Source organism: Aristolochia californica, unplaced genomic scaffold, assembly GCF_029961685.1.
Source record: "Aristolochia californica isolate CCGP_79_NKW_82.1479 unplaced genomic scaffold, dmAriCali1.0.hap1 SCAF_7, whole genome shotgun sequence".
Lineage (NCBI taxonomy): Eukaryota > Viridiplantae > Streptophyta > Magnoliopsida > Piperales > Aristolochiaceae > Aristolochia > Aristolochia californica.
In genome coordinates, this window is record NW_027182268.1 from 41,560,411 (window position 1) to 41,586,187 (window position 25,777).

The 25,777-nt window shown below is 36.9% G+C and overlaps 2 protein-coding genes across 4 annotated transcripts; both read left to right on the forward strand.

Annotated features, from left to right (window-relative positions):
* Positions 1-1,140: 1,140 nt before the first annotated feature.
* LOC137936833 (uncharacterized) lies at positions 1,141-21,449 on the forward strand. The gene is made up of 13 exons (XM_068781737.1): positions 1,141-1,458; positions 1,811-1,893; positions 2,517-2,574; positions 3,994-4,053; positions 5,319-5,448; positions 6,408-6,640; positions 8,826-8,918; positions 9,383-9,454; positions 11,816-11,848; positions 20,006-20,146; positions 20,521-20,577; positions 20,901-20,990; positions 21,073-21,449. Exons 1-13 carry the CDS (start codon positions 1,318-1,320, stop codon positions 21,115-21,117), a joined length of 1,236 nt encoding a protein of 411 aa, XP_068637838.1. The 5' UTR covers positions 1,141-1,317; the 3' UTR covers positions 21,118-21,449.
* Positions 21,450-21,968: 519 nt separating this feature from the next.
* Positions 21,969-25,602, forward strand: LOC137937641 (uncharacterized). Of its 3 annotated transcripts, none has more exons than XR_011109630.1 (5): positions 21,969-22,032; positions 22,821-22,940; positions 23,071-23,141; positions 24,071-25,101; positions 25,301-25,602. XR_011109630.1 is itself a non-coding variant. In XM_068782748.1 (5 exons), exons 2-4 carry the CDS (start codon positions 22,858-22,860, stop codon positions 24,856-24,858), a joined length of 942 nt encoding a protein of 313 aa, XP_068638849.1. In that variant the 5' UTR covers positions 21,969-22,032; positions 22,821-22,857; the 3' UTR covers positions 24,859-24,862; positions 25,301-25,602. The 3 variants fall into 3 exon arrangements, 2 of the variants coding, with proteins under 2 accessions (XP_068638849.1, XP_068638848.1); XM_068782748.1 differs by having other exon boundaries at positions 24,071-24,862; XM_068782747.1 differs by having other exon boundaries at positions 24,071-25,602.
* Positions 25,603-25,777: the final 175 nt, after the last annotated feature.

Below are 25,777 nucleotides of genomic sequence, written 5' to 3' on the forward strand. Positions count from 1 at the left end.
TACCTTTAATCTTGTGGTCTACACGAAGGTGGTCTTGACTCTTGCACTTGATTTTTAATTTGATTCCACACTCGGCCATTCTTTCATTTTATTTCAAATATGACCTTGTAACTAAGATTTATCAAATGTAGCCAATCCTAATATCCGACACAATTATTAAAACTGAGTTAATACATTCCTAAAAAGGTTAATGAAGAGTCCTATTATCTGTCTGAACTCTAAACTGCCCATTCTTTCTTGGACGAATTCAAGTATAAGTCTTCTTCTATCAAACACCAAAACCATGTAAGAGACCTGTGATAAGCTGTGTGTCCATGTTCCGGAAAATGGATTTAGAAATAGGAAGTGCCGGCTGTGGAGTTTAACTTTGCTTTAATCAAATAGGACCAAATCGAAAGAATCATGGACCACTTTCGCTCCATAGTTGGCAATCTTCTACTCCCTCCTTCAGCGTGAATAGCCATCACGTGGGGCGGCGCGTCGCTACTTGGTTCTTCAGTGCTCAATTTGCTGGAAGACTCGGGTAAATATTATTTCTTTAGAAGGTAAAGTCGATTAGCATATTTGATTCTATGAGGAAAAATTCCTAATTGAGAATTGGTTCCTCTGTCCCTACTGGCAGCCCGCGAGTCATTCACAGAGCATGACCATTACACTTATTTGGTAGTCTTTAGATGGGCTGCAAACATGTGGGCCCTAGTTTTGGGAGCTGCGAGGTTTCGGATCATGCTCAACCACATAAATGCGTCAACCCGCTCTAGCCATTCTCGTCTCTACTGTTTTGGTGGTAAATGGTCTAAATCCTATTGGGAAGAAAAACCATTTTGTTCGTGCGTCTTACGGAGTGAACAGCAAAATAACCAGCAACCCACTCAAATACCTTCTACTGTTTTTTCATACACTTGGATGACATTCTTGACAAGTTATATATTTGTTTAAAGAGGAGGGTTCGAAGTCAAAGAAACCAACCTCAAATGGTAATTCCATCCCACTTGGAATAAGGCCGTCATATTTGGTTAGTAGTTATAAATGAGTGTACGAGTATGTCTACAATGTACAAGCTATCGAGATAACCAGCTATCATATTCGCGGCTTTCAGCGTGTACAGCCTTGATAGCTTCATAGCAACAGTAACAACTAAGGCGTCTTCCAGAATGTAGCAGGAGCTCCACAGGAAAGGCTGTGTAAGTCATTCTAATGAAGAGTGTCTTCCAGAAACCTGCTTGAGCTCGAACGAACTTGTACTTTTCCGTCCCGTATGGTTTCTTCTTTCAATTCCCTCCACTTTTCAAATCAGATTATCGGATTGACAGAGATATGGAAGGTGAACCGGATAAGCCATCTTCTATGTTCAACTTGAAAATGGACCCTGAAACTGCGGGGAAGCTCGTGAAGCGTGGTGGCACCCTTCTGCTTCTTGACGTCCCCCAATTCACGCTCATGGGTATTGATGCTCAGGTCATTCTAATCTGCTTATTGTGAATTGGTTTTCATTTTATTACAAAGCTTGTCTCGTTTGGTTGTTCACAGAGGAATCCATGTTCAACTCGCCTTCTTAGTATTATAGGGTATCTTTTGTATTTCTAGTTAGCAGTCGATTACCGTCTTGACTATCAGTTGGGTCATGCGCGTTTTTCTTGTGAAGTTCTTGTACCAAGTTCCATTTTATGTGAATGTCACGTTCAATTTGAAGTCTAAAATACGCTGGTCTTCATTTTCATCATAATTTCGTGATATCTTGATTTTTTTTTTTTGGTTGACTTCGTTTCATTTTACGGCTACGTTAATGTTGAAGTGATGTCTCTTGCAGATGTTTTCTGTTGGGCCCAATTTTAAGGGTATAAAGATGATTCCTCCTGGTCCCCATTTTGTATACTACAGTTCATCGGACAAGTAAGTGTTAGAGCTTCTCTTTAAATGTAATGAGTCATTTATGAAGGTGGTCTCATTTTGAGTTGGTTATAGAACCTACACCTATCCTGGTCTGAATTATCAAGTCCAATTGCTCCATGCACAGTCTGTCCATGTAATTGTTAGAGTCCAAAAGATCATCTCCCATATGATGATTTAAGGGAGCTGGATAAGGAGAGAGTTCAAATTTCATCTGGGTCTGGCTTGGGGCCATTGTTTACAATTTGCCAAATGGGCAAACCAGAAAATTTATGCCAGGCATCCGGCTCTGTAAGAGAAATCACGGTGGTCTGAATATTTTATCTTGCTTCTGTGAATGTGCTTTGCTTGTTCGCTATTATAATACGAGTTATTGCTTTGTGCCAGCATGCCCAATTAAAGAGACTGGCCAGATCCCAAGATAGTGGAATCCTAAGGCTTAAAACATTTATAAAAATGGGGGGTCTGTGTGTAATTTTAACTTGTGAAAGCTTGTTAAGTGTTCCATCTCTCTGCAAAATTCATGATTCAAGTCAGTTCCATTGACAACTCTAAACGTGCTGGCTCTTCTCTTTTAATTATTTATGTTGGTCTTTATCTTCTCTTATGTAGTTGTCCTCATGCAGGGATGGCAGTGAATTCTCACCAGTAATTGGCTTTTTTATTGTCTCTGGTCCATCTGAGGTAGGTCATGTATTTATTTCATAATCTTGCCTCATGTATATGTGTGTCAATTAAAATTTGCTTTGGGCCTGTTCTCATGAGCTTCTGTAGAGCGAATATCAACTTTCTTAACTCTTCATTTCAACATTGTCGATTAACTCTTGTTCCAAGGAAGATCATGAGTCTTAGATATATGGATCTTCTTCCTGCTCTGCTTGGAATTGTAAAAACTATGTTTAGCTTCTATGTTCTTTGAGGGGTTTGACCTGTTGATGGATCAGAAAAAAGAGTATCAGTATGAGGAAGAGATGGAAGAACAAAACATTTTGAACTCCTATATTTAAGTTTAGATGGAATAATAATAGAGCAAGTGAAAAAAAATGTTGGTGGGTAAAAGTCCTATTGAAGCCCACGAGCTGGTTGTCTTAGAGAGTTATTGGTGGGAAAATTGCCCCACATGTACTACAGGCTTCGAATAGGGTTTATGAAAATGTTTCCGGACTTTGTCCAAGCCTATCGGTTTTTGTTCTGTGCATGTGTACATCTTGAGCTGGATGTTTTGTTTAGGCCTGGATGTGGGGGAGTGTTGGTGCGGAAAAATCCACCTTTTTGTGGCCCATTCATGTGCTGGTCTTATGCAGGTTATGTGAGAGCGAGAGGGGTTGTTGTGGGAGAACAGCAAACATCTTTTGTAAGCTTGAATAATCTTAGGGTTGGAAGTTGGCCAAAAAAACCTCCAAACTTTGGCTGGTCGTTTTGTGTGGTACTGACCAATTTTAACAAGAGAAAAACAATAATTTTGAATTCCTAGGTCCATGAGATTTGAATATTCTGCTACAAAGATAACTGGTTTAAAGACTTTTTTGAATATCAGTGGGGTTACTCGGTTGGAATGAGGTATCACCATCGGAGCATGTTACAAGAAAAATGTATTATGTTTATTTAACTGAGTTGATGGAATCAATAAGTCTACTTAAGCGACTAAATAATTTACACCTAGAATTTTGTTAATGACAAGTGCTAATGTTAGTACCTCTGGATGTTAGACCCGTGACTCTATTGGTCTGAAGCAATGGAGGGGTTGACAAGTGGTAGGTCAACTAGCTAATAGAGTGATGGAAGACCGAGAGATTAGCTACAGTTGGCTTGAACATGCTAGTTAATGTGAATATATGTCTTCCTAATTAGCATTTATAGGAATACATAGATTTGGAGCATGCTGTTTCTCTTTTGGGCAACTGAATAGTAGCCTACGTGATGACACTATTATCATGTTTCACTTAAAATAAATTTGCCTCCTTCCTTTTTTCTTCTGGAAACATGAAGGCTGACTGAGATGAGTTTCTTCCATCCAAATTAAATTATGAGGAACAATATGATTAGCCTCTTTTGCTAGGTCAGATATGTACTTAGCCTCCTTTTCCATCTCTCATGCCACAGGTAATTGTTAGAAAGTGGCATCAACAAGAAGAACGGTTGGTCAAACTTTCAGAAGATGAGGTCTGCTATCAATCAAGATAATTTTGTCCTTGTTTTCCAATTAACTTTCGTTTGCTTGCAGTTGATTTGGATCTGCCACTTTGAAGGCAAGTTTGCTTTGGATGAATTGAAAGAGTCATAATTACTGCTTTTGAAGGCTTTAAAAGTAACAATAACATAACAAGAATAACAATGACAATAAAAATAACAATAAAAAATATACCTTAATTTTAAACATACGCTACTCAAGCTGACAAATATTCAGATTGAAACTAATCAGGTGTATGGGCTTAGTGCCTTATTTTGGTAACTTTGATGACAACAAGAGGGAGAACATGAACAGCCCTTAAGGGCTAGTTGATGATATCACAAATTTGGCCCATGCCACTGTCTAACAATTGTGACCATAGTGTCTGTAATTGGTCACTGAATGTCAGGTCTTGGGCTTTCTAAATGGGTTATTAGATAAATTTCTCATGAAAGGTTGTAGTCATTTGGACATGATCTGGTGTTGAAAGCTGCATCATTATCATCATACTTGTCATCATCATCATCGTCGTCGTCATCATCATATCATCACATTGTTGTCATCATCGTCATCATTGTTGTCAGTGTCTTGTTCTGGCCATTTATCAGCAATATCTAATTCTTTTCCTCCTTATAAATTTGTCATATGCTAGATCCATTAGCTTGGCCTTGTAATTTTCTTATCTGGATCCAAAGAATTCTGCAGTATGCTCCAGTGTTTCAACATCTGATTATGAACTTATGTGCAAGTATTGGTCCTCTGAGAAGGAGCCATACGTGAGTCTTGTCTGGATAGCATGATCCGCAAAACTCACTAAGACAACATGCTAACCACACACTCAAGTCTTTCTATCTTAAGCATCATTGTTCTATTACTGGTAAGGAGGTAATGTACAAATAGCTGGGAGTATCTTCTCAATTGATGGGTCTGGCCTGCTTGTGTGCATGCCAGATTTACACCTTAGGATCTTTTTACTGGATATTGTACACGGCATAGAGGTTCGTATAGTGTTTCAGTTCACACTCTGTGTCCTTCTTGTTCTACTACAGGCATAAGGTCCAGATTATATGAAACCACGTGAATCAATACAATGCAAGTACTCATATATGTTTTCTTGATTATTAGGATTTCTGTGCATTATGTGTATTAAAATTTTATGTTCTTTCTAGAAAAAAAATTCTGAATCTTTGATAGAGTGATGTATCAGTTGAGGTAAAAAAGAATTTTTAGAAGGTTGTCATTGTAGTATTTCTCACAGGAAAACAGGTATGGTGAAGCAGTCAAAAATTTGGAGTTTGACCATCAACTTGGGCCATATCCTCTGGAACATTATGGGGAGTGGAAGCGGCTCTCAAATTACCTCTCTAAGGAAATCATCAAACGCATCGGTACTCTACTTCTTTCTTATGTCTTCTTAATCTTTTCTTCATGGTCTATTATATGGATTTCCTGGTCCAGTTGTTTGATTGCTGACATGGAAGATTGTGATTGACTAATTGTTAGTAGTTGCTCAACCTCTGCATATTAAATAATACAGTATGACAAACCTTATTGAAGTAACTCACATACTGCATCATCTAATTAATGTTGACTTGGACAACATTTAACAGGCTGTTAGATGTATGTGATTATAGGTGAACCCCCTGCTTCTGTTAATGCTTTGGCAGAGCGTGATAGTTATTTTTCATGCATATTAAAGTTTAAAATTTTCTTTGATTGTTTTCTCCTTTTTGTAACAATTTTAAAATAATTAATTTGGAGTCGCAAGATAAATTGGAACCCTTTCCAGTGCATGTCTTCAGGTAGCTAAAAATCAGGGACTAGCCAGAGAACTCAGTAGCTGTTTTTCATCCATGATATCATCTAAAGTAAAATGACCAGATCAGACTGCATTGTAAAGGTGATGGTGCTATGAAAATTCTCTAAACATCACAGGTTGTTTTCATAATAAAAAATAATTAAGCTGTCTGATAAATTGGCTGGCTCATAGATTTATTGTTTATGTTGTTTTTTACTTTGACACTTTACCCCGCAATCACTAATTATTTAAATGTAGATCTGAGATGAGTTCTAGGTTTCACATCTGGTTGTTCCATTCACCATATAAGGTTTAGATTCTTGATGGTATGACTTTGGAAATGTAAAAAAGAAACCACTTTTAAGTGGCTAATTTACCTTAGATGCCCACTTAGAATAGATTATAACCTGAAAAGAAAAAAATAAAATAAAAAACAACTATTAATTATAATAAGTACAAGACCCATTGATCATATGTTCTAATTAATATCAATTAATCATGTACTGCTACGTCATCACTTATTTATCTTGTCGTTTCTGCACTTGACAGAGCCTATTGGAGGAGACATTTCTATAGCATGTGAAGCTGAGTTGTTTGAGTCTTGCCCTAAGACCACGATGGAAAAGCGTCTTGTGGAGCAATTAAAGCATAGTAAATTCTCAACAAGGTCAAAGCCTATTGAGAAACCCAACAAGCGAGGATCCTACTACACAATTATTCCAAACATTGTAAAACAAAAGGGCATTTCAGGAGAGGAACTCACTTCAATGAACCTTGATAAGGTGAACATGGGCATGTTCTCAATTTACTCTGCAGCAGTCAGTGTGGATCTCTCAATGGGATACTTCACAGATACTATGATACTCCTTTTAACTGTTTATTTTTAAGCTAGTGTCAAAATATTGCATATATGGAAGTCTGATTTTATCTCATGGTTTCTATTATGGAGAGAACATTTTCAATTTAAACTTAGGTTACACACTACACTTATACATCCTAAGATATCCAGAACTGAACTGGTAAAAAACAGTATTGATATTAGTAAGTAATGTGGATTTGGTAACTCTGAACCATAGTACCGAATCCTTGTGAATGAGAAAGAATGTAGACAAATGAACTTGCAATCCATGAAATTGATTGTTTATATTCAAGGATTCCATGAGCAGTATTTGCTTTAAGTTTACTGTGAAGTTGGGTCCAAGGCCAATCCCAAAATGACTAGCCAACTTATGAAGCCTCTTTTCCAACTAATAAACTCAAGATTTTTGTATTTACTATTCCATGTGGTATTATTCTTTAACACTCCCCCTTACATACATGCCCTCTTTTTTGGCTCTACAAGTGGATAATTTAGGTGTAGGCCCTCTCTTTTGTGGTTTTACAAGTGGATAATTTAGGTGTAGGCATTCTTTTGTGGCTCTACAGGTGGATAATTTAGGTGTAGGTTCACATATGAATACCTGCTCTGATACCATGTGAAGTTGGGTCCAAGGCCCATCCCAAAATGACTAACCAACTTAGGAAACCTCTTTCCTAACTAATAAACTTAAGATCTTTGTACTCACTAATCCATGTGGGACTATTCCCCACCTGGATTTAGAAAGAACATCCAAAATTTAGAAGAATAACATTTCAGTAAGACTTCAGACTTCAATAAATGTACAGCATAAAAGAAATGTTAAGAGATGGTCTCCAAGATCAAAGCTCACCATGTCTTGATGATTGTAAATGGTTACTTTCTCCCATCTTGTTTGTTTGTGTTGTAAGAATTGTTCTTCATTTGTGAGATATCTGTTTACCAAAACACATATCTGGCAAAGATTTTCTCGCTTGAAATAGTGAAAGAACCAAATAAATATGGTCTTTGTGTCCCAAAATAGCTAAAACTAACAATCATATCTATTAGCCATTTTGTGATTTGAGATGAACTAATAGGCTGTTTATGTGGGACTTCTTTATCTGTAATAAGAGTCCAGGTACTTGAATCACTGGAGACCAGGTATTGCATGGCATAGAAAGCATTTTTGGTCTTGGGATCTATTCCATGTAATCTATATAAACTTTCTAAATACAACTTTCTTCACCCATGGTAAATGGATGAACCTATTGCAGTATGTTTTTGATCTAAGGTTTATTACTATCAAAGATCTTGTCCAAGCTAAATAGGAAGGTTTAATATTGAGATAATATATTGCTCATGCAATGCAGTGGATATATGCTTACTCCACTCTGGAGTTCCACGTCTGAAAGCTGCTTAGATGACATCACTTTTTTTTAATGATAATGTGCATGAAATAGCTTTGTCTTTATAGATAAGATAATTTTTCGCTGGTCTTGTACCTCCCCATTTGCTGAAATCTCTGCTCCTGCTCCTCTCTCTCTCTGTCGCTCATTCTCTCTCTTCTTCTTTTTCTCCTCTTCCTTGTGTCTGGAAGTGTGTTCCCACCAAAGGAGGAGCTGCTGAAATCTGGTCAGGAAAGAAGAAAGAGAAGAAGAGAAGAAGAGAAGAAAAAAAGGTAAAAAGAGAAAGAAGGGAGAGGTGAAAAGAGAAGGGAAGGGAATCACAGGGAGGTGAGAGAGACAATATGGGGAGGGCTGGGGAGAACATCACAAAACTTTGTGGCTGATATGGCATACTCTTTTTTAGTTTGTGTTTTTCTCTAAATTTCTTGCGCTGTAAGTGCCATGTCATGCCATGATCTAGCAGGTCAGGAAAATTTCACCCCTATTTATATGTTTGCATTAAGCTGTAACCTTATGCTTTTGTTTGCCATTATTATTTGTTTGTGTTATAAGCTTCTATTATGTTCACTAATTCTTCAATCTTCTCCATAAAAACTTCTTATGAATACTTTATATTCTTGAATTTTGAAGATTCTTCTTCAACTAGGAAATAATTTATTATATGGGTTTTTTGAATTGGAAAATAATATATACTTTTGGCTCATGATTTTTCTTCCTCTCCAGACACAACTGTTGGAAACCATCCTCACAAAAAATTTTGGAGGTGAAGAAGATCTAATTCTTGGGGAGCTGCAATTTGCTTTTATTGCATTCCTGGTAATACTGCTAGTACAGGCATCTGTTTTGAAATGTAATGAGTTAAGTTCATTGTTGACTCATGCTGGGACCTGGATCCGAATGGTTCCATTTATGGATCTGATTGATCCAGATTCTGTAGCAAGTGCAGACACAAGCACAGTATTGATGAGAGTTTACATCAAATTGGCATGAAATAGTTCACTAAATATATTGTAGCACAATGTAATGGTGCTCGGTAAAATTTGAAGTTTGTTGTTTCTCTACATTATAGCTCCTGCTTAAAGCCCACTACCTCACATGCATGGTGGCTTGGACTAAGCTTACTTGGTTCAGTTATAATCTTTATGAATTTTTCAATCTCGTCTGCTTCAACCTATTAACATAGGTCTGTTTTCTGGGAAAACTAGCTTGTGTTAAAACCTAACTCTGTTTTTTGTCACTTTCATATTGCTTCACTTATTAACTGACATGTTAAAATACAGATGGGGCAGTCACTTCAAGCATTTCTTCAGTGGAAAACATTAGTTAGCCTTCTGTTCAGCTGCACTGTGGCAGTAAGTGCAATTTATCTCTCTTATATGTTGTTGTTGTTTATTTCTTTATTGGGAGAATATTCGAGTGCAAAGGTGGTAAAATGTACCAGTATGTTGCTTAACCAAAAATTATCTCCCATAAAATTTTTTGATACGAGAATTTGTCTGGATGTTGGTATCTTGCTGCTGCTGTAGATTCAGGATGCTGCTTGTCTACACTGTTCTAGTTATTCTAGAGTCATCTGATCCACTCACAGGTAGAACCTGGGATTTGCAAGCACATTACCATGGCTCGCCCTGTTATGATATGTATTAACAAACTATTGGGAATATAGTAGATTTTAGCTTCCATGATTCAGTGCTTGAATGTATCAACTTATGCAGACTCATTGGATCACAATATGCTTATGAGATTTGCATAATGAGTTCAATGACTTATTGGTGCAACCTTATTGAAGAAAGGAGAGATACCGAAGGGGAGAAAGATCAAACTCTACCTAAAATGTGGATTGTTCAAAGTTGAACTTGAAAGACATAATAGTTTCCCAGATGGGACCAACTAAATAGGTTGAAGTTAATCAAACCCTTTGTAGTATGAAATTACAGTTTCCACTTCTACTGAAAATACAGTTATGTTACTATACATTTCATCAACATCTGGTAAGGTATTATTTATCTGCTCTTGTTTTTGCCACTCTTTCTGCCTCCAATTGCTCCATTGCTTTTCTCCAAGTCAGCAATCAGATGTTGATTACCATCCAGGTAGACATTTTGTACTCATCCATACAAGGTGGATTAGCAATACTTTATAGCACCAATTTGACGCAGTATAGTGGTGTAGATTAAAGTGAAGTTGAAAACTTCCTCTAGACGTGGGTACTAGATTTGAACAACACCTTAGGAAACTACAAGTATGAAGAAAAACAGCAAATACAGAATAAAAGCAAAAAGGATTAGTTTATCCAGTTGAGAATATACACTAGGAACTTCATTCAATTGGCAAAAGATGGTTTCTGAGCTACATAAGAAGGCCCTCTAGTGACATAGAAATCACCAAAACAGGAAACTTCTATGCTGCCATATGTCGAAAATAGAGTTCAACTAGAATGTACTAAATCTAGTCTACTTGCTGGAAAGGAAATTTAAAAACATGAAACAAATTTGAACTTGTAAAGTTGCTAACTTTAGACTTTTCTTGTTTGGAAACAAAGTCCCAAACTTAAAGAGAAGCTACTACTTAACAAAGACGTTCTAATTGATGCTTTTAACTAAAATGACAAGTTGCTATTTTAGTAGAGCTTTCCATCGAAATGGCAATTTACTTCTAGTTGAAACTTTTAACTACAACAAGCTTGAAATAGAAAGTTGCAGCATATAGACTTTCCAATTTAGAACTTTCTATTTTAATGACTTGAGTCTAAATAGGAAAGTCATTTTTATTTAAATTCATCTACCTTCTCTTTTGATTAAGCATCCTCTTTTAATTGAGCCTCCTTCGCTCGTAAACACGAGTAAACTTGAGCTGATCTCATGTTTGTAAGTATTCTCACCTAATTCTTCCATATTATGGTGTACTGCATCACAGTTGATAGTTGTTAGTTGTTTCGTATTAAAAGCAGTCTCTAATAACTTGTTAATAGCTAATGCCTTGGGGTGATCTCGTGTCTGTAAGTATTTCAGCTAACTCTTCCATATTGCGATGTACTGCATCTCAGTTGATAGTTGTTAGTTGCTTCCTATTAAAATCAGTCTCTAACAACTTGCTAATAGCTAAAGCCTTGGAGTGATTCTGTGTCTGTAAGTATTCTCAGCTAACTCTTCCACAGTATGATGTACTGTATCACCATTTATAGTTGTTTCATAACAAAAAAAAGCCTCTGATTACTTGTTATTGTCTATTTGACAGACATAGAATCTGACTTGTTTGTTTAAGAACCGATTCTAGAATTGATGAGTGATAGGACATCCAAATAATATGAAGTTATGCTTTTGGACTCTAAACTAAAAATTGATCCAATTTTATGACAGAAACTGCTCAACTTATTGTAAAAACAGAAATTCGACTAATTCTAAGGTCTGATTGGGGTTCACTAGGTTCATAATTTATAAATTATATAAAAAAAATGTTATTCCAGTAACAGAGCCTACCGGTTTACAAATGAAGTCCTACATGTGGTTGCATACGCCATGTATTTTATTACCACAGAAATTGATGCAAAACGCATGAATAATGAAAATAATTGAAGGCGACAACAATGAGAAAGAAGATTTTTTTTTCTGCTTTCTTAAATATTATTATGGTTGCACGTTTTTCATTATCTTTACAGTTTAATTCTGATTAAGGTTTTGTCTCATGCAAATAAGTCCTTGTTCTCTTTGCAGCCACTACGTACAAGGAGTCAACTCTTTACAAAGGTATAGTTTCAGAGGAGCTGATTTGTTTTCTTGATTTTCTAATGTATGAGAAAATGGAGTCAAGTAATGAAATAAACTGGTTGCTTGCAGTTGTGTTACTATTTTACTAATCCCTGTGATGCTTCTATACACATGCGATAAGGTAGTTTGTAGCCTACAAACAAACCAGCTTATTTGAATTCCAGAGATCGTGAAGAAGCTAACGTAGGTGCTTACATTTACAAAAAGTAAAGATAAATATTCTTTGTTTTTTTAAAGTCGAATTCATTAAGCCAAGAGGCAAAGCCCAAAGAGCATGACAAACTGAGAGGGGTTGATCCTAACAACGAGAGGTTGATGATCAACACCCTCCTTAGCCAAAACATCAACCAAACCATTGGTGATTGATTTGCATGAGATCAGTAAATGACACGATTCCAAGCAAGATTACCAACTTCAGAAAATGCATTTCAATGTCTCCAAGGAGGCTTGCAACCTTCTTGCCCTAGCTGATTGCAGAATTAAAATCTCCTTCAATTTCTAGCGGCTTGGTGAAGTGAAAATTATAAAGCTTGAGGCATTGGAGGAAAGTGGAGAGCTCTCCTGTGGCTTAATCAGTGGGATCAAGAAGCACAGAGACAGAGAGTGCAATTGATCCATCATGTCTTCTAAAAAGTCCATGGACACCAGATAGACCTGGGCTGCCTTTAGAACATCCATCAAAATTGAGTGTGAGTTTAGCATGGGCAGGGGGAAACCATCCAACATGAGGACAGGATCTGTGACCAGCGACAGTGGAGACCAACCGCTACTTGCTGCGAATCAAACCTCCAAGAATGTCTTTGAAATGTGGAAGATAGCAAACCCAAGAGATTACATGTTGTGAGATTTCCTCAATGATCCTTTCCACTGGGTTGGCTTTATCATTACATTGTCAGCTGTTTCTCTCAATCCTGATCTTCCATGGGATATAAGCCAGGCTGGATTATCAGAAAACTTTGCTTAGAAGAGGAAGTTTGATTTCTATTAGCTATTGGATCAAGTTGCAGAAGGTCAGTGGTAGACTGAACTGAAGATTTAACTTTGAGAGGGAGCACAACTGGATCTGTCTTGTTGTTCTAAAATGGATGAACAAGATAGATATTCTTTTATAAGTTCGTTTTTGCACTTTTAGGATATAGCCATTGTTTGTGTTTTTTTTTGTTTGAAGTGCAGGATATAGCTATTGTTGAATTATGTATCTAGGGGCTTGTTGGTCATCTTATTATGTATATTTTACCCTGGATAAGTTAGATGTCTTTATGAGTTTATTACATTCAGTTTGGTACACTTTTTACTGAAATCGAAGTTATTATTATTGAGTCATGAGATATGTAGGAATAAGGGGTATTTTGGACTATTCATGTAATGCCTTTACGTGAGTTAATAAAAGATTGTTAAGGGGTCAACTTTCCCCCTACCCACTGCTGCTCTTTAAGCCACAGCCTTCTCAATTCGTCTCTTTATTCTCTTTTTCTATTGACATTTCCTTAATTATCAGATTCTACATGGTATCAGTGCTCAAGATCCACCTGTAGGAAAGTTTCTAGCCCTCTGTTTCCTTCTCTTGAGTCTGCAGTTTTAACAAGGAAGAACCTTTTGAAGTTTTCATGCTGATTGCATATAAAGGTAAGATCTTTTTTCTTCCTTTCTTGTGTTATAACTCTAGGATCGATGGCTGGTAAAGCCAATTGAGCAATTTAACACGTTTTTGTGCCTCTAAGAGGGTTTCCTTCCTTAGTTTGTGCCTATGCAGACTACCTAGATCTGGGTTTCTGCCTGCATTAGCCTCCTATTAGCTGGAATTGTCTTCCAGAGTACTGTTAGTGCTGTTTTTGGGGTCACCTTAGGGTTATTCTTCCTCCTGTGTGATCTTCGTTGCTGTCTGTGCCCTCATTTTGTGTGTGGAGCCCTCCATACTTGTCCAGGCTTAAAAATTGGTCCCAGTTACTAGTTTTTCGATGTGTGTTCCATTATTATTGTTGTGTGTTGCAGTTTCTGTAGCCTTATGGTTGATTCCAGAGAGGAGGTTTCCCCCTTTAAGGACTTCTGAGAGTTTTGAATTTAAGGACCCTAGTACTATTGAAATCATCTCTATTAAATTCAATAGGCAGAATTATCTAAATTTGTCTAGGTTAGTTAGAATGTTCCTTGAGGCCAAGAGAAAAACAAAGTATCTTCGAAATGATCCTCACACCCAATGATAGAAGATTGGCTGGCCGAGTATAGCTAGGTTATGATCTGGTTGATTAATAGTATGAAACCTCATATTAGTAATGAAGTCAATGGGGTTTGAAACTGCAAAGGAGGTATGCAAATCCGTTGAGTCTACTTATGCTTAGTAGACCAATATGTCTACTAAGCATTTTAACATGAGTTGAGATGATCACATGGTTACAGAGTATTGTAGTGAGTTGCAAAGTATTTCTTATCTATTTGCTACTAATGTTGATGACCTTCGCAAGGAGAAAAGCCAAATTCAAGTGGCCGATGGACTTGGGGCCACTGATTCTATTTGGGCACAATTACTTGCTACAAATGATTTTCCTAACTTGGAAAAGGCATTCAACTGAGTTCTATGGGCCAAAAGTGTTGTGACTCCTAAGGGGGGAAAAGCTACAAAAGGGGCAGATGTTGCTGCCCCAAACATCAATTCAGCTCCCAGTTGGTCCAAGATACCCTAAAGTCATGGAGGGGTGGTCAAAGCTATGGGTGGGGAAAGTGTTGGCTGAGGTTGAGGTCGTGGTGATACTCGTGGTGAGAGGAGATGTGCCCACTATGGCAAAGCAATCACTTCTTTGACAAGTGTTGGGATAAGTTTGAGAAACCTTCATGGGCAAATTCGTGTGTTTTAGAAAGTGGTGAAGTAGTGACAAGTGGTGTGATAGGCATTGTTTGAAGGACCCTTGATGAACTTCACAAGTTTGTCCTGTGCTTGGGGAAATTAATTTCACCTCCACATCTGTGTCTGGCCAAACCTTCAATCGATCACAACTACAAATAGCTTGTTCATAAATGTTTGCTCTTCATGTGACTCCTATTGTCATGTGGGTGATTGATTCAGATGCGGCTATGCATGTGTTAGATATGTCTTCCCTTATCTACCTCTATGAGTCAATCTTCTTTTTTTAAACCTGTTACACTAGCCCATGGGTCCTCATCTCTTGTTAGTAGGGTAGACCTTTTTCGACCTGCTTCTGTGTCACTTGACTCTGTTCTTTTTGTATCCAAGTTTCCTATTATCTGAAGTCAAATTACTAAATCTTTAAACAGTTCCATGGGATTTTTCCTTACTCATTGTGTATTTTAGGATGAGGAGGACAATTGGTTTAGAGTTTGAAAAAGAGGGATATTACCACTTGGAAGGTGCACTAGTGCAGTCATCATCTGCGTTACAAGCGACAACTTCACCTTAGAAGTGGCATTTGCGGTTAGGACATCCATCTCCAAGCAAACTACATTAATTATTTCCTTCTTTACGTTCAAATCTTTCATTTTAGTGTGAATTGTGTCAGCTTGGGAAGCACCATTGGGTATCTTTCTTTCAAGTCAAAACTTTAGAAGTTCAGGTGTCTTTCAGGTTGTTCATTCAAATGTATAGGACTCATGTTGGGTTCCCACTGTTTTTGGTTATCAATATTTTTTGTCTTTCATTGATAAGTTCATTAGAACTACTTGAGTGTATCTCTTAAGGGAAAAATCAGAAGTGTTTGATGCATTTTTGAGTTTTTACTATGAAATAAAAACTTAGTATGGTTCACTTCATTTGTTCAGATTTGATAATGTTTTAGAGTTTATGGATCACTAATTTGACTCATTTTATATGACCAAGGGTATTATTCATTAGATTTCGTGTGTGCACCCAATAGCAGAATGGTTGGCAAAAAAAATCATCATGTCCTAAAAGTTGCCCAAACAATGTTGTTTCAGACGAGGGCCCCAAATCATATTTGTGGAGATGCAGTTCTTATTGCATGTTTCCTAAGCCATTGTTTTAACTTGACATAAAAAAATGTATTTTTATAAGGCGACTTGCAAGAAGAAGTATTTATGGAGTAACCACCAAAGTATGTTGCTTAGGGGGAGAATGGTAAAGCGCGTAGATGAAGATAGTTATTTGTGGCTTTAAATAGTGTCTGAAGGCACGGTTTGATAAATTCAGCAAAAAATTTCATACTTTTTGGGTTTTCTTGGAATCATTCTGACCATTCCCTATTTGTGATGAAAAGACCGATTTGTGATTATGATCTTGATAGTATACGTAGAGGATATTGTGTTTGTTAGAAGATAGGCCCAAGCCCACACGACCAATGAAGACCCACATATGTAAGAGTATTATAAGATGGGACACGACCAAGGAAGGCCCACAAGATGGGCCCAAGCACATAAGAAGTTGGACCCACCATGATTACCACGAGCTGGCATCCTTATCACATAAGTTGGAAGATCAAGAAGGACGCACAAAGGCATCTTTATCTGATGGTCACGTCCTAGAAGAGTTCTAGTTTGAGTTATGTTTGTCTCTTATCTATATTGAGTTATTTAGTTACGTTAGGACTTATCTTTAAGTGTTAGAGTTTGGGTATAATTGGGACAATGGTAGTTTTATTGTAATTGGACTCTACTACCTTCCTCTATTATAAATAAAGGTTCATGTACTCTTATTATAATAAGTTAATGAAGTCAATGAAGTAGTTCTCTTTTCCATAAATTCAACATGGTATCAGAGCGGGTTCTGTGAGTTGACTTGGTCAACCCACAGAGATCCTGAGAACCTTTTCTCTAGACCCTAAACTCTAAGTCTAGGTTCGTAGTTATTTTTTTCAGTCCCTACACCTGTAGTTTGCTTTGAGTTTTTCACCTCTATACTGAGATTATCATATTGCAAATTATATATTGAAGGAAAGATATTTGATTCTAAAATGATATAAATATATATATATATATATATATATATATATATATATCAAAAGAAAGATATGTAAGTCTATTCTCTTACATATTCAACCAATTTTCAATCGGATTTACCTACTAAGAGAAATCGAGATTTGAAGCAACGAAGGTCAGATTGAAAAAAAAGGTTCGAGCAATAGCAAAAATCTTCAACTTCCGAGGTATTTTATGCTATCAAGAACAAGACTTTATATAGAGAATTATATATCAAAAGATATATCTATAAGTCTATTTTCTTACCTATTCAACCAATTCTCGATCTGAGTTTTGTATGAGGAGATATTGATCTTGGAAGAGTCAATGGTCATGCTGGAAAAAAAAGGAGAAACAGTGCTTAGTTTGGCCAGATGACAGAGACCGAAATATATCAGATTATTTATCTTTTGATATTTGTTCAAGTTGGGATCACTGTCATTACCTCCCAGCTTGAGAGGGAGAAGTAGAAGAATACAAGAAAGAGGTATTTTATTCCATATGCTGTGGATAAGTTTATGTGACCAAAATATTCAAGAAAGGGGAGCACAAAAGATGAAGCTTATGCATCTAAGAAAAAATATTTATATCGGATTATGATTATTTTCATGGGTCATACAAGGTTTATTATTTTGGTTCATGTTATATGTGTTGGAAGATGGTCGTGTTACATTACAATTGCTACTATTATGTTTCTTTGGATGAGACATAATTATTGAAGAAGAGGTGACCTCAATACCTTTTCTCATACCATAATTTATTTGACTCTAAAAAATATCATGGTTGGGACACCATGAGAGTCGGTGCCCGGATTGGGACACCATGATAAATTTAATTCTCAAAAATATCACGGTTGGGATACCATGAGAGTCGGTATCCGGATTGGGACACCATTATAAATAAACCCACTACCCCCCCTGTAATGACTTTTATTACTCCTACCACTTGAAAGTCGTTGTCCTTTGGAGGGACACGGTGGTGAACACTTCAGAGCAATGCCCATAGACACACTACCTACAGAAGACAGAGTGTGCCCTACATCCAGCATTAGGACTGGAGTATGGAGCAATGTTTTACCGGCTATGAGTGATTTTTACTCTCACTAATATTATGCCAGTAGGGCCTCATGGAAGGACGCAACAACATTAGGGAGAGTGTTGGAAGATAAAGGTATATTGGAATATGTGCCATTTTATACAAAAAGATTCTATTCATCAATAGCAGCAAGCTGAGAGTTTATGTTGTTCTCTCATCCCCAACTTGAGGGGGAGTGTTGGAAGATAGGCCCAAGTCCACACAACCAATGAAGACCCACATATCTAAGAGTATTATAAGATGGGCCACACGACCAAGGAAGGCCCACAAGATGGGCCCAAGCACATAAGAAGTTAGACCCACCATGATTACCACGAGTTGGCATCCTTATCACATAAGTTGGAAGATCAAGAAGGACTCACAAAGGCACCTTAATCTGATGGTTACGTCCTAAAAGAGTTCTAGTTTGAGTTATGTTTGTCTTTTATCTATATTGAGTTATTTAATTATGCTAGGAATTATCTTTTAAGTGTTAAGAGTTTGGGTGTAATTGGGACAATGGTAGTTTTATTGTAATTAGACTCTACTACCTTCCTCTATTATAAATAAAGGTTCATGTACTTTGATTATAATAAGTTAATGAAGTATTTCTCTTTTCCATAAATTCAACAGTGTTGTTAGGAAGTGATACCAAAAGGATAGGAGAGGTAAAAAAGTATCTTAATAGCCATTTTAAGACAAGAGTTTGGGATCCCTTAGGTACTTCCTCGGTATTGAAGTAGCTAAAAGCAATGCCGGAATATTTTTATTGACAAAGAAAGTATGTTATACATGTGTCAGAAGAATGTGGATTATTGAAGGTCAAAGCAGTGGAGACACCCTTGGAGGTAATTCCAACTCTTTATGATGATGATAGTTCAGTGGTTCAAGACAAGACAATGTATAGAAGACTAGTTGATAAACTTAGCAACTGTGACTAGATAAGATATTGCGTGCACTATGGGTGTGTTTACCTAGTTTATGGAGAATTTGAAGAAGGCTCAGAGTGGCTCAAAGAATTCTAAAGTATCTAAAGGAAGCTCTAGGAAAATGCTTACTATATAATCTATCATTTGTAGATTATGACATATTCTTATGTGAATTATATTGGCTCCAAGTCAGATAGGAAATCTATTTATTGGATATTCTGTGCTTATTAGAGGAAACTTAGTGAATTGGAAGGGTAAGATGCAGAATGTGATAGCACGTTTAAGTGTAGAGGTGGAATACATGGTTATGAGTCATACAGTGAGTGAACTTTTATGGGTGAGATCTTTGTTGACTAAGATTGAATTTTAGAATGATGGTTTTATGGTGATGAATTGTGACAATAAGCTGTCATTTTTATTGCTAGCAATCTTGTGTTTTATTAGAGGATTAAACACATTGAAGTGGATTGCCATTTTATTCGTGATGTTGTGATGATCGATACTCTCTATGAAAGATCTGCTGATCAACTTGGAGATGTGTTCACCAAGGCTCTTAGAAGGCATGAGTATAGTATCCTTTGTAATAAGCTGGGGCTCCTTGATATACGCTCTAACTCGAGGGAAAGTTGAATTATGTATCTTGGGTCATATTGGTTATTTTACTATGTATATATGTTAACCCTCATAAGTTTTAGATATCTTTATAAGTTTATTGGATTTAGTTTCGTACATTTTTTCTTAATTCAAGGTTGTAATAATATCAAGTTATGGGATATGTAAGATCGATGGGTATTTTGAACTATCCATGTAATGTCTTTAAGTGAGTTAATAAAAGAGGGTTAGGGGGTCAACTTTCCCCTAATGACTGCTGCTCTTTCAGCTGCAGCCTTCTCAAATCTCTTCTCTCTTTTCCTTTTTATTTCTCCTTAATTATCAGATTCTACGACTATCAAACATGCCCTTCACAACCATGTACCTTTTCCTCATCTACTTTATGTGGTTGACAACTCAAGATCCAATTTAGGACTCAACCTGGCTGTTGGGGTGTTAGGTAGGGTTGACATTGTCAATATGTGAATTAGCTGTGCCTATGATTTTGTTTCTTAGGTTCTTTTAAACTAAATAAATGAGATTTTTCTTTGTTAATTTATTCTTTTGATTGGATGATTTAGTTTCCACCATGACTGTCTGAAGTTGGGCATTTTTGCAGTTTATTAAGGTGATCTACTATCAAATAAAGTTTGGGTTTCATAAAGAACATGAAAAGCCTATTGGTTCGGAGAAGGGTAGATCTGTATTTTTAGAGGAATCTTGGCTCTCTGATGACATCTTTCTCCGCCACCTTTGCAAGGTATAGTATGACATTATCAGTTCTCGTTTCATGTCTGAAAAACGTTTGACCTTCTTGAGCTTGCTTCAATTTTGCATTTTGTTAATGAAATTAGATCTTTAAAAGATTTTTTTTGTGTATCAAAAAAATTTCACTAGGATGAGAAGAGTCATACAGGGAAAGTTCAAGTAAATGAGAACCCAGTAAATGATGTGGAAATGTGACTTCAATGTCTATTAAATGTTTTAATTCTTCTTTGGAACTGATTAGATATTGCATCAGTTATAAAACCTTGAATATCACCTATTGGAATGACTTAAACTTGAGTTCATTGTCAATCAAGCAGTTTCTCACTATTTGTCTGCTCTTAATGTGTATGTGGAATTTGTATACAGGAATATTTTTCCTTGGTTCTAGAAGCAACAGTTGTTGATGGTGATCTTCTGTCATGGGTATGTGTACTCCTGTTGTCTTATTTTATACTCATATTTTTGTATTATTTTTAGTTTCCCATCCTTACTGATATAGATGCATTTTTTTGCTAATTCTCCTAGAGCCTAGGTGTTTTTTTTCGTTGCAAGTGAAACCATCTTAAGAGTTTTAGATACTCTTTGGACAATTAGATTGTAACGTGACACAGAAAAGACTAATATGATTCTCTGTTAATAATCCTTGAGTAGGTTATACCAACTCCTCCCCTGCTGCTGTAGCATGAGTCAAGATTGGGACTTGTTACAATAATTTTTTGTTTGTTTGTTTGTTTTGGTTTAATCAGACGAGAAAATTGAAAGAGCAACTTGAGACCACTTTGGGATGGAACTTCGGGAATACTACTGCTGGTGACATATACGAAGAAGACGATGAGGTAGGTGCAAAACTGCCGATTCAGCCTGTTTTGGGGTTGAAAACAGAGCTGGAAATTTAACTTTTCTGAAAAATTATTGCAGTTTGCTCCTGTCGTCGAAATAGCGGAAGATATGATGGAAGAATGAAGTTCAGACCGCATAAAGAAGAACAATGAAACGGATTTTGGTTGATAGACACTGGCGTTCGACAGATGATAGTGTCTTCCGTTTTATATGTTACCAGTGCTTCAAGAGTATTTGGAGACCGGGGATGATGGCTCAAGGATTCAGAACGCTGATGCTGAGTTAAATGACTATGGGCTGCAATAGTGAACATGTTGTAAATTTTACACCTTTTTTATACCCTCTTAGTCAGGATTAGCATTTTTACGTGCGCAATCAAGTAGTCTGAGACGCCCATATTTTGAAGGGAAATGAAAAAAGGCTGCTGCGGTTTCTTCTAGAAATGGAGTATAAAAAAGCACATGTCAGTAGCCTCGTACACTGGGATTGCAATTTCTTTTACCGTAAATTCATGCCTTAATTTTTTCATGCAACCAAAAATAACCGGTTCTCTACGTCTCTGCCCACCAGAAACGGGTGAATCAATAAAACATTGGCTTTCACTAAGCAATCGAACAAGCTCTATTATTGGTATTCTATGGAAAACTCATGCGGGCCTGAGGCGGAATTGGCTATTGAATCCGAAGATAGAACATGGAACTGTCCCATCTAAAGTGCGGGTTGGGTTGGATTCAATGGCCACATTCGAGTATTCAGATTGTAACGGGTATATAAATAAAAAAGAATAAGCATTATTTTGTTTATAACAATAAACCAATATATAGGTATTATTTATATTATAGTCATTATTTGATATACTTTTATTAGGTTAATTGATTAAATAAAAAGAATAACAATAAATAAATTAAAAACAATGGCCTGAGGCTCATCTCGGACCGCCAGAAGCAACTCGTGCGTTGAAGAAAAGGCAGGAGCTGAGGGACTGAGAAGGGCTGAAGGCATAAGAAAAGAAGAAGGGTGATGATCGCAAGTTGGCAGGTTCTGTTCTACTCTTAATCTTTTTTTCTTCCCTTTTTTTGTTTACCGATTTTTCGACTTCCACTTTCGTTTTCTTTCATTCGTGTCCTACTCCAGTTACCAGCTTTTGTACTTGTTCGGCATATACCTCCCTGAGAACTTTGTAGCTCAGTTGTTTGATAAAAATACTTCCCTCCGATGTTAACATGACTTTCTAGTTGTTCGGTTTATTCGATTATCGCTTCTTTTCCTTCGTCCTTGATGTAGTTATGTGGGACGTGGTTCTCTTGTGGACTGTAGTTTCCTCCGGTTTTTGCTTTGGGTCATTGGGATTGTGCTTCTGGCAACTGGCTAGCAAAAACTAGCTTGAGTCGTTTTTCCAAGCCCACCAAAAACATTTTCATTAGTAAGACAGGTGGTTCTGATATGAATTTCTGATGAAGAGTGACTCTCGGCGTCTCGCATTATAATCTAGGGGTGCAGGGCTGACTAAATCTTTTTTTGTTTTACGAAGACAACCGGGAACGACCACAGCCCCAATTTTAGGATATAGCTTGTGTCCTCACCAAAACTCCAAAGAGTACGAGACTTAGGATGGCGCAGGTTCATTATCTTGTATTTTCTGGAAGTTCTGTGAGTGAGCATTTTAGCCGTCTTGTCCTATTTTGCCAACTTAATTTATTATAGGAACCGTTATTTTCCAAATTATTATACTACTGAGACTCTTCAGTATTACAGGAACACAATCTATTAGAGAACACCATTATTTTCGGCAATATTTATGCTATTGAGACTCGTCAATATTACAGGAACACTAAACTCAAGCCTTTGAAACCAGGGAGTGGTATGGCCCGTCGAATTTGTCCCCGCTCAGTCTGTTCATTTCTTCAAAATGTTGAAGGCCTTTTACTGTCTTCAAATATTCAAAGGTTGCCACCTCATTCTCAGACATATCCATGAGGAACTCACCTGTAATTTAAAAAGAAAGGCCTGTTGAATGCATTGGTTTACACTCAAACCATGGTCCTCATCTCTAAGAGTAAACTCATCTTTTTTCAGGTCAGACATCAAAAGTAGCTCAGTACCTGCTTTAGTTGTACTGGGAAGCACTGGAAATTGGTTACTGCAAGGTAATCTCTGAGTAAATCAACCAGATAATTTTGCAAGAGATTAAGACATTTAACACAAGCAACCGTAGTGGTTACCTTGTTAATCTGTAAAAGGAACTAGAGCTCAACCAAGTACTCTATGTTCCTTTCTGTTGCTGAAAAGCTGTGATTTTTAAAGGTGCAGCATATTCATGACTAGCACACTAACAATTATAAGAGTAATGTATGCCTATTTTTCTGCATCCTTGAATCTCCTAAACAAATGAGCTGTCTGTCTCTTCTTCATGTGCTAGTGGCCCTTCATTTTAATGAATCAAAATCTGTCTCGCCTTCTACAAGTTGTGATGTGATAATAATATTCTTTTTTGGTGCTAAGCAATGTGGTTATGATCATTAAAAACTTCTGATCGATCATTTTAATTGGCTTTTGACCTGGAATAAGAAAAAGAGAAAGTCTGGTGATTCCTGAACTTGAATGCTACTTAAAACTGTTTTTCTCATCCATGAAATGATACCTAATTGTGTTTATTATAATCTAACATCATCATAGACAGCAAAATGATGTGAGAAAATAAGTATCTAGTGGCTTTTATTTTATTTATAAGAGAATATCATTTAAAGGTTGAGAAATGCCATTAACAAATGTGAATACCCTGATAGAGACTTTAGAAGTTATTATAAATACATTCTAAGCTAATCTTAACACACTTAAAATTTTCTGGATTGTATAAATCGCAACTAACTAATAGTGTTACATATTTAATATCAAATAGGTTGCCATGTCTGTTGTCAAATAGAATTACAGATGCTTGCTAACATGTAAAAGCATAAAGATACATTGATTTTTACTTTGTATCTTGTTTCTGGATAAGAAAGTTAGCATTATTCACCTTTCCCTATGTGATGCACTGCCTTTATGTAGCTATGTTTCAAAACTTTTTGTTCTGCAGTGTCACGATCATACGTTCGTGCTTCGAGACAGTATGACCTCTTTGGCAAGGGAAAACGCAGTGAGAAACTATTCAGGAGAACCTGGGAGCAGGAAAAGGATAAAAGCTCCTCTCTATGGAGTGGGAGCGATGAAGATGATGAGTCCGATTCAAAAGACAATGATTTAGATGAACATGTCAAAAAGTTAAAAAGGGAAGCAGAGAAGCAAGCAAGCCTGATTGATGCAGATGACAGTGATGAACTAAGAAGTGTTTGGTCTGGCAGTGATGAAGAGAAGACCCTCTGGACCGGTAGTGAATGTGATGATGATGACGACATCCCCACTGAGCCCCATCCACATGAAAGGAGCGACCCATACATAGATAAATTATTTGAATTTGAGGAGGCACCAAAATATCGAACAATCTCTGAGTTACTAAAAGCCGAAAATGAACCCCCTGAATTATCACCTGGCAAACATGCTAGGAAAATTGCAGTGGAGAATGCTCTGAGGAAGTTGAAGAAAGGGCCTGATGGGCGATATACAAATGTTTGGGAGGTCATGACTGATATAGATATACTGATCGGAGCATTTGAAAATGTTGCTTCAGGTCCAGAATATGCAGAGTTGAGGCAGGGTGGTCCTAAGAAGCTGAACATGGGGTTCTTTAAGGATATACAAGCCCGCATGAGAGACCCAAAATTTGAGTTCTCTCCAGAGGTCAAGTTGAAACCAAAGAGCAAATTAGTTTCAAGAAAGAGATGGCAAAAGGCCCGATCTAGACGGCGGAAAGCAGAAAGGCGCTGAGCAAGTAATTGTTGGTTTTTGTTTGATGTTATCATTAATAAAGTGCTTTTAATCACCAATCTCTTTTTAAATGCAATACTTGGCAATACGAAGTGGTTACAGAAAGGAAAATACTAATTCCACTAATAATAACAATAGCAATAAGAATTTCAGTGGAGTCTTCAGCATCAGGGGAGTGGAAATGGAAAGAAAGAAAGTTTGAGGACAAACGAAAAGCAGAGAAAACAAAATCCAGTACTTCAAGTAATTACTCGTTTTTGTAGTTTCCTATTTCCGGCATTTCTTATATCATTTCCTTCTTTTAGTTTCCCAGCTCTCTCTTCACTTCTGTTATGTTTCTCTTCCCTTCTGTTATGTTTCTCTTCCCTTGCCTTTCCTTTTTGCAATGTTTTCTTTTGTCTTCCTATAAATTATTTACCCTTTTTCCATTGAGCTGCTGAAGAAATTCAAGCAGGAGAAGCTACAAACAGCAGAGAGGGGTTGAGAAATTCGTCAAGTGGTGTTCCAGTTCAAGAGGATTCTGGTGGTTCGTTAGAACAGAGAATTTTGAGGAAGATGAAGTTGATGTATTTTTGTTCTGTTGAGGAGTTCGTTTGCAATTTTTATATGGTGTTGATTCTTATCTTTCTTTCTTGTTGGTGATTACTGTAAATTGTTGGTGAGGGTGAAAGCTGGAATTCAGAGTTCACTAGACTTGGATCCTTTGTAAAGAGAAGTCTTATCTCGACGAAAATGAAAGAAAAATGGGAGGAAATGCGCAAGACAGTTTCAGCTTCTGACCATTATCATTGATTGCTCCTCCTTGTATGTTTCTTTTCTTTTTCGTTGTCATAAAAGAGACGAAACTTTTCAAGATTTTGATTGTAATGAGAAACAAACGGTTATTCAGTATCATCCTGTTTTCATTACTCTAAACAAA